General features: G+C 35.7%; 1 protein-coding gene and 1 non-coding gene across 2 annotated transcripts in view; one reads left to right on the top strand and one right to left on the bottom strand.

The window, feature by feature from the left end:
* LOC148949523 (uncharacterized) overlaps positions 1-5,979 on the top strand; it is a 153,676-nt gene extending 147,697 nt beyond the window's left edge. Inside the window, exons 13-14 of the mRNA XM_089093536.1 lie at positions 1,509-1,769; positions 3,033-5,979. Of these exons, the coding sequence (XP_088949662.1) occupies positions 1,509-1,769; positions 3,033-3,209 (438 nt within the window). The 3' untranslated portion in view covers positions 3,210-5,979. The remainder of the gene's footprint in view (positions 1-1,508; positions 1,770-3,032) is intronic.
* Positions 5,980-7,838: 1,859 nt separating this feature from the next.
* Positions 7,839-8,028, bottom strand: LOC148949522 (U2 spliceosomal RNA). Its single transcript, XR_016142180.1, has one exon. It is a non-coding gene; the product is annotated as a U2 spliceosomal RNA (small nuclear RNA).
* Positions 8,029-9,149: the final 1,121 nt, after the last annotated feature.

Here is a 9,149-nt window from a genome sequence, read left to right as displayed (position 1 = left end):
TACCAAAATAATAAAATTGAAACTAGTATATTTAATAAATGGATTTATCTCCATTTGAAAGTTTATTTGTTCGTCTTAGAACGGTAGTGTGGTCTAAGAAAACAACACCTAATTTAAAGGTGTTATGTCGAAAATACGTCGTATATATGGGAAAATGAGATCAACCCAGTAAACATCTATAAACTCAACATTTGGTTTGCAATTAGAAGACACGGAAGGCTTTGGCACTTTCATTGAAAATTTGTTTTACATTTGGGCAAGATTAAAGAAGGAAATTACATCAAGAACTTTGAATGAACTTTTTCAGTGAACTCTCTCTGAAAATAATCTAGTGAATAATCCGGAAGTTCATTATTTTGTGAATGACCCGAAAAGTTATTTTGTTGTATATAAATATGCTAGTTTCAACTTTATTATTTTAGTATTTCTACTGAAGACGGTCGCTGTATATGTGATCGAAATATCTGGACTTTTGTTCCTGGTTTTTAACTGTCTAAATAAATGGATTTATCCCCATTTGAAGTTTTATTTGTTCGTCCTAGAACGGCAGTGTGGTCCAAGAAAACAACACCTAATTTAAAGGTGTTATGTCGAAAAGACCAAGGACACCCTTTCCTTTTTCCCATTCAAGATCTCGAAAATGGGGTCTTCTTCCAATTTTGGTTGAACGCACGGCGAGTTCCTTATAATCACTACGGGAAGAGAAATAGTAATCCTGTTTAAGATTTTTGCAAGTAAAATTAGACATTTTGAAATATGCTGAAGACATTTTGAAAAATTCAATAGAAATACGATTTCGGAACAGAAAACTTAAAGTGCATAGTTGAAAAACCTGCAATACTGTGTTTAAATTTTGAATTGGAAAATCAATGTCATATATGTCGCGTATCTGACATCTATAATATCCTAGTTCTAATTAATAAATCCTAGTCTAGTTGGGTTTAGTATGCCAGAATCATTTTCTTATTAACCATTATGCGCGGACGCATTTATCTGCTATTTTAACTTTGTTGCTGTTTATGATGTAAAGGAACAGTAGGTGTTCCGATATTTTCTATCCTGTAGTATCTGAGGGGGGGTATAGAGTGTAATGGGGTGGGAGGATGTCGTAAGGAAAGATTTAATGGAAATGGGAAAGGGTTTACAGAGGGAGACTTTAAATAGATTAGTATGGAGGAGGAGCGTACGTAGCTGTGTTGGCTGCAGGCCGCTTAGTAGTGCAGTGACTGTTCAGCAGTAGTAGTATCTGACACTTAAGAACTAAGACAAAGAAAATATATTTTTGTTCAATTCATCTGATTTTTTTTCCTTTTTTAGTCCTGTGTCTGACCTATCTTCTGTTACATCTAATTCCTGCTTTATAAGTATGGTGGGAGGGTGTGTATTTTGTTATGATTTTGTAAAAATCGTTAATCGTGAATGTTTTGATTACTTCGCAATGCATTCCATTAGTCAATATATATTTTCTACTCGTTCTTGACATAAACTTTTCGTTTGATCTTTTCTAGCAAAGACCTTTGACTCGCTACCTTCCTATTCGGAATGACGAATTCGATCTTAGAGCTCATATCGAATCGGCTGGACACCAGCTAGAGTTATGTACTCATATAACAGTCACATCTACCTCTGCGAGGGGCTATCTGTTTAAGTGTGGTCAGCGGATAAGAAAATGGCAGAAGAGATGGTTTGTCTTCGACAGAGAGAGCCGAACTTTTTCTTATTATGTGGATAAGAGTGAGCACCGACTCAGAACAAGCGTTGGATTTCAGGTTATTACCTTATTTGCATTTTTCCTTCTACTGTCTCTGCCTTTTTCTCCTTCCGCCATCGTTCGTCAAGGCGACTTGACAAAGACATAGTAGCGTAGCTGGTTTTCACTAACTGTAAGAGAAAATCTTGGAATTTAGTGATTGAGAGACAACCTTGTTCTCTGCTACAAATCCATTTGAACGGTCTCCCTGTTTACTGCTCCAAGTGAGGGTTCAAAAGATGTATCAAACCAACCAACGAAGCCAAGTAAAGGACTAGTGTCATGATGGGGATTTTATGTGCCTATTACCAAGAATTATGCTATTAAATAACAAAACGCGAGTTTTTTTCTTTCTTTCTTTCTTTTTTTTTGCACCATATTTTGAATTTGGAGTACAATATTTTCTCACATTGTCCTTCTGCTCTCTGTATATTGTGTTGGTCAATCATAGGATGACTCGGTTACTTTGGGATACCTGTTAAAGGGCGTGTGGGGTTTTTATGAAAACCGAATAGCGTGATTTTTCTTCTCCCCAAAAAGAAAAAGCAATCCGTTTCCTGACAGTATATTATCCATTTCGCGAAGCCAAAAAAAAATTGGCGCGAAGGCAAAAAAAACCATCATTTTTTGCTTGTTTATACTTTAATGCTGTGCTTAGAGACATGTCTTAATTTACCTGCAACCTGCAGTTTTTGGAGTTTGGAGATTACAGGAAAATTTGTTAGCGCCTTTCTTTTTATCTCTCTCTCTCTCTCGCTCTCTCTCCCTCTCCCTCTCTCTCCCTCCCCCTCTCTCTCTCCCTCCCCATCTCTCTTCCTCCCCCTCTCTCTCTCTCTCTCTCTCTCTCTCTCTCTCTCTCTCTCTCTCTCTCCCTATCCCTCTCTCTCTCTCTCTCGCTCTCTCTATCTCTCCCTCCCCCTCTCTCGCTCTCTCTCCCTCTCCCTCCCCCCTCTCTCTCTCCCTCTCCCTCCCCACTCTCTCTCTCTCGCTCTCTCTCTCCATCTTTCTCTCCCTCCCTCTCTCTCTCTCTCTCTCTCTCTCTCTCTCTCTCTCTCTCTCTCTCTCTCTCTCTCTCTCTCTCTCTCTCTCACTCACTCACTCTCCCTCTCTTTTTTTTTCACGACGCTGGAATTTTTGCGTCGACCGTAGGTCGATCGTGAGCTGTATGTTTGCTTGTACACTCTGTAATCATACTCGAGCGATTCCTAGAAGAAATTGAACCTTCCAAGTTATATTAAGGAAAAATGTACTCATTTTTTAGAATTTATTATGTCTTTTTCAGGCTGTTGAAGAGGTTTATGTGGATCATCTGAACTCTTCAAAATCAGCCCAGCCTAAGTTGACTTTCTGTGTGAAGACTCAACCCAGACTTTTTAATTTGATGGCACCCAGTGCTGAGTCTATGAGAATCTGGGTAGATGTCATATTTACTGGTGCTGAAGCCTATGGTGAATACTAGCTGGTTCTAATCAATGCAAAAGTGATTTGTGTAGCCTATTCCTTTGGAAATGGGCTTTAAGACATGTATAAAGATATTATCTTGAATCCTACAAGTGATTCTTTTTGGCGTATTATATTGGCTAGAAGTTTATTGAAGAAAAATGACGCAACAATTTATGAGTCTATTAAGTATTCCTCTGTAATCTTTTTCTATGATGATCCTATTAATCTCCTGCTTATTTCCTACGAGCTTGTTTTCTATATTGCCAAATAGCGTTTATCCTGTTTATACTGCTCTTTATCTACTGCCTCTTTGTTTTTTAAGGGATGAGGTGTCTTCATTATCAAGTTTCTCTTATGCCCTTTTTCTCTTTACTTTAAACGGAATAAGCGTATTTTGACGCATTTTTAAAGGTTTTTTTTGCCAACTTTGGCATTATATTTGGCATTAGAAAATATGGTCTGGAAAGTATTTCTTACGCCTATAAAACTATAATAAGTCTTTAAAACTTAGTTGTAAAAGTCTTTAAAGCTCTTTTCAGTCTGTAGAAGTCTTTTAAGTCTTTAAAACTTAGTTGTAAAACTAAAATAAGTCTTTAAACAAGGTCCTTAAAAAAGGAGCGATTAAAAAGAAGGTATATAGTATTTTCCCTGGCGTCACAATCGTTTGAGCTAGGCAGATAGCTATGAAAAGTCCCTCTAACTCTATACCTAAGTATTGCACAAACTGTATTTATATTTTAGAGAGCCAAAATCCTTTTTAACTTTCTTTCTCCTAAGTTTTCGTATTAGGTCATTAACATATTGCACACATTTTATGGAAGAAGCACAACACTAAAAATGAAGAGTTGTTTTAAGAGGGGAAGAGCTGTTTTTGACAGTATAAAAATAATTTCATTTCGAAGCTGTTCAGTTCTGTTGGTGTCAATTAGAGGGGAATGACCGTGTACCCCCTAGATTTTGTACAATAACTTTTTGGGATAGTTTCATTGAAAAAAAGTCTTTTTTTTATATTCTCGTTGACGAAATTGAAAAAATGACAAATTGCCCATCTAGGTTTTGAATAAAGCATTCCCCCTTCCCTAAATTTTCGTAAAGTGACTCCTCTGTTTAGTCCTGCAAAAAAAAAATGCATAACAAAATAACGGAAATCTTTATCTTCTACTGGCTATCTCAAAATAAACTTTAATAGTTTCTTTTGTTTACTAATTATTTTTTTTTAATGTCTTAATTTAATCATGAATTATGGGATATTATGTTATTTTTGCTGACATACATGCTCCTTGGATTGTAATTAACTGTTCTCACTACCCTCAAGCAAAAAATGTTTAACTAGGACTTATGATTATTTCTCCTACTGAAATAATCAGAACGTTTATATCAGTGGGGCCGATTCATGGAAATTAGGGGGAGGGGCAAAAATGTTGTTTCAAATAGGGGGAATGGAAAAAAAATTAACGATAGTGCCAAAAAAAAGTCATTTTTCCATCAAAATGCCAAAATAATGTTATTTTTTTTTTAATATGGGGGAGGAGACAAAAAAAAATCTTGGGGGCCCTCTCTAATAAAGGCCACTGGCTTATATTCTCGTTTGAATTTCACAACGTTTATCGAGACAATAGACTCTGTGCGTTCAGTTTGAATTCATCTCAATAGTCCGTGTTTCAGACTTATATGTCAACAGAGAAACGCCACTTCTTTTGCAAGATAAAAAAAAATCTAAATATCAGTTGGGAATATCAAATATTTTGATTTGTCACTACAATTGGGATATGTTACTTAACCTCAAAGCTAAAATAACGGTTTAAATTTTCCAAAATATTTTACAATCTGATTAATGCGAGGCATTTACATTGCCAATATACTAAAATAAATAAATCACTTTTTACGTAAAGTGTTAATGAACTAGGTTCCATTGTGCCATGTGATAAGCTGTTTAAAACTCTTGCGAAAACCTGATCTTTGATTTGTCTTCCTCTGTCGATCAAATTATCCAAATACAGCGCTAGTTGTTGGTCTTATCAGTGTTTTTCTCGACAAAATATGCGGATCAAACAAGGCTTATGTCTGTTCAAAAACAAAAATTCCATATGCGATAATTCAGTTTTGGATTTATGCCCAATCTAATAAAGATTAAGTTTCTTTATCCAAATCGTTCAGCGTTAATGAAACGGTATATATTTAATGTCAAAAAGAAGAGAAACAGTAAAAAATGTTGACATCAATAGTCGCTAAGGTCCTGAGAGCGTGTTTGGCCAAAATCAACTAACAATCCAATATTAAAATGCACAAATTACCATAAAAAAGGTATAAAAATTGACACTAAAAATATAATGTTTTTATTTTAGAATTTATCTAGTTCAAATCCTAGCCCTGCAATAAAGCAACCATTTAAAGGAAACACCTGAACGATAAGACTTCTCTTCTTCCTTTTTACCTGTCTAATTACGAAAAACGTATACCTCTTAACTAGCAATTGAAACACTGTACATATGTAGCTAATTTCAATATTTTCTGGGAACATGCCTATTGGTCCTTCACTTATTCGTAAGTTGTATTACCTTTTGTTTACTTTGAAGTTGTGTATTAGATGAGCTAATTAATTGTACATCTCTGGCTTTAGCCAAAATGTGAACTTTTATTAATTATTGGTGCACCATTATCTGGTTTTCTGTCTATTAAACAATGTGTATTTTTATGGACTTCAAGTGAAACTTAGAAAAATAGTACAAGCTACTGCATAGTGTATTTATATGTCTATTTTTTAAATATAACTCGGTCTATTTGCAGCTTTTGACTGATATTTACGTCTCAAGAAAGGCTTTCACCAATCATTGAAATAGAAAATATGGCTCTATCAGGGGGAGGGATTATCAGTTTCTCTTGCCCAGTAATTCTCTTGAAATGTCAGAATTTGTGTCATATTGCGCACATTTTTACTGTCCTCTTAAGCCTGAGAAATGTCTTAAAAAGCTGTAGCTTTTGAGAATGACGATTTTTCTCAAGTCGTCTGGAACCCTCTCGCAACTTTAAACGTCTTATAGTCGCACCGGAAACTGTAAATGTTTATTTTTAAAAGGTATGTCTGTTGGGACCATTGGAATGCGTGGTAACAGCATATGTCTCCCATTGAATGCAAAATTGTGCATTTGATGGTATTTTTCGTAATTTTGGTTTTGCCCATGAAAAAGTGGGTCCTTGCGTTAAAGGGAAGCGTGCAGAGTTGCGGATTTGAAATTGAATCTAAATTAATCTGAATTTGAAAAGGGAAGTGCAAAGAAAAGAAAAAAAAGGGGGGGGGTCGAACAAAAGTTGTATTAAAGGTCCTAAAATTGAAAAGTGAAGTTCTCAATTTCTATTGGTTAAAATAAGAAACTCTCATTTGTTAAAATAACTATCATAGTTTTTAAATTTTACAGTATTTGAAAAATTAGGCTAGGATTATTAACTTAACCGTCGGGCGTTGTTCTGCGAAAAGTGTTTGAAAGATCAATAGGGCATTGGGAACGGGGGGATTTTTATGCCTAAAACCTTTGCAAGGATGTACTCAACATCTTGAAGTTTCTTGGCGATCAGACGAGCAGCGTAGTAATGCATATAGGACATGCAGGCATATATTTGTTTTTATTTATATAGGTAATTAAGAGCCAAAAACTAAAAAAATGGATTTTTATTCTAATCTGTCTTTATAACTTGTCCATGCAATCAAATAAGTTCATTTTTTATTTTGAACTACTGCTAACAACTAATTGTAGCACCAAGAAACCAAAGGCCAACGCAGCTGCGCATACTCCTCCTCTACTCCAATCTATTCAGATCTTGTCTCTTTACCCACTTTGATGGAGTTTTTATGTTCTTTAGATCCCTTCTTCTAACATCTTTCCAGCCCTTTCAGGGACAGCCTGCTTTACGTTTGACCCTAGATGGAGGGCCAAAAAGCACAATCTTTGGCAGTCTGTCATGCTTCATTCGTAAAACGGGGCTTAGCCATCTCAATATTTCTTCCATTATACCCCTAGAAATTTGGATTGAACCATATTTTTTGTACAACTTATTTAATATAGGATCAGTCAAAGGAGTACATGAGACTGTTCAGTCAATTCCTCTAGAAAACACTGAAGAAGTCTTCCTCTTAGGGAGCTAAAGAAAAACCGTTTTGCTGGTATGCTGTATCGCCTGGAATCTCTCTTGCCTTATATTTTTCCATTACTCATTCATATCTCATTTATTGTGTCATTGTGTTTTTGAATGTGTTTTTGAGTAACCCAGCTTCTCTTGAGCGGCTACAGAATAGAAGGATTCGTTTTTAGACAGAGTATCTGCCATCTCCATTGTTGCTGCCATGTTTGTCTTCCTTCTATGACGAGTGTCTAAAATCTAATAACCAAAGGGAGATTTAGTCATTACTACTACTACTACTAGCAGCTCAACACACCACTAAGCCACCTGACATCGCTTCATTAATTCTACTCGAATCTTGGTTCAATGTAAATTTCAGTAGTTAATAATTACGGCCTATTTTCAAAAAAATATGTATTGGGAATTTGATCCAGCTAGGGCACTTGTATGTCAAAATATTGTGTATCAGAGTTGAAATACTTGATAGTGAAAATCAAATTGGAGGCATGAGCATGGGGTTTCTATTGGACAGGGATGGGCCGATCCCAGAGATACTACAATACTGGGCCAACGTATGAAAGTAGCGGAGCAAGGCCCGACATCCCTCTGGCTTCCTAAAATCGACTTAATATTCTCCGCCCCCGTGTAGAGGCTCTATCAGATATTAAGCTAATAAGAACAGTTACTACATAATCTTAGCTGAAAGGCTGAGAAGCAATAATTGCATAGGGATTGTCAAAGAGTTTATAAAAATATGAGTAACATTTTTGTCACAAATTTCATTTAGGTTGCAATGCTCAACTAACATTTAATTACGGTTTGTCTTTAGATTTTTCTAAACAGTATAAAACATTTCCCACCGTCCCAAAGTTCGTTTTAAAATTTCGATGGTAAACGGAAAATTTCCTAATCCAGACTAGTACAAAATTGTCATTTATAAGCCTAGATTGACTACAAGCTGTAATCCAGCTCAGAGACTGAAGTGAAAAACACCAAATCACAGAGGCCAAGAAAACAAAATCAGAGAAGATATGTTTTAAATCAGATATACTATATTGGCACTTTAGCTGACAATAGTCGGAACTAGCATTGATCAACGGCACCAATTCATGGTAGTTATTGTGTGTGGGGGGGGGGAAGTACTTTTCGAAATTAAGACAGGATTTTGTTACTAACAATTTAGGCAAAAGACTATGTTGAACAATAGATGGCTTTCAAGTATAGTTCCAAGGATTATTGTAGGACTGAGACTCTAGGCAGGCATGCCTTTCCAAAAACTAACCTGACAGCTATGTGTCCAATAAGAAAGTCATACTTACTCCCGTCATTTACCCGTGCCGCAGCCATTTAAACATTTGCCTCTCAGTTACTTGGACTATCTGTCTTGGCTTGTCTCTTTCTACTATTAGCCATGCCTTGATGCAACCTACTGCAAAATACTTGATAACTTCAATTCAAGTCCAAGTAACACTAGTATATTGAAAGCACCTTAAGTTTTGAACCCTACAAAAGCAACAGAAAACTACAAAGGTTTTTTGAGATGGACTCGAACTAGGTAGATATAGTAGAAAAAAGGTGAAACGGGGGAAGTTTCATTCCAAGACGATAGTTTCTTTCTATTTTTTCAAGTGAAGAAGATTAATGCTTTATAGACTATGAGTTATCATGGACTTATGCTAGTGTTTGTTCGGATTTTTTAGCTTTGCTTTCAAAATCATTCATTTTCTAGTCCAAATATCGTGCACTATGAGAAGCAATGATACAAGTATATTAGACAAATAATAATATAAAAACAAATATCCAAGGTAAAATTTAGAAATGAAGCTACTTAGACCAGCAC

Source organism: Artemia sp. Qi Xiang Cuo, chromosome 8 (genome assembly GCF_049724085.1).
Source record: "Artemia sp. Qi Xiang Cuo chromosome 8, ASM4972408v1, whole genome shotgun sequence".
Classification (NCBI taxonomy): domain Eukaryota; kingdom Metazoa; phylum Arthropoda; class Branchiopoda; order Anostraca; family Artemiidae; genus Artemia; species Artemia sp. Qi Xiang Cuo.
The sequence above is the reverse complement of the archived record's forward strand: the minus strand, read 5'-3'. Positions and strand labels throughout refer to the sequence as shown.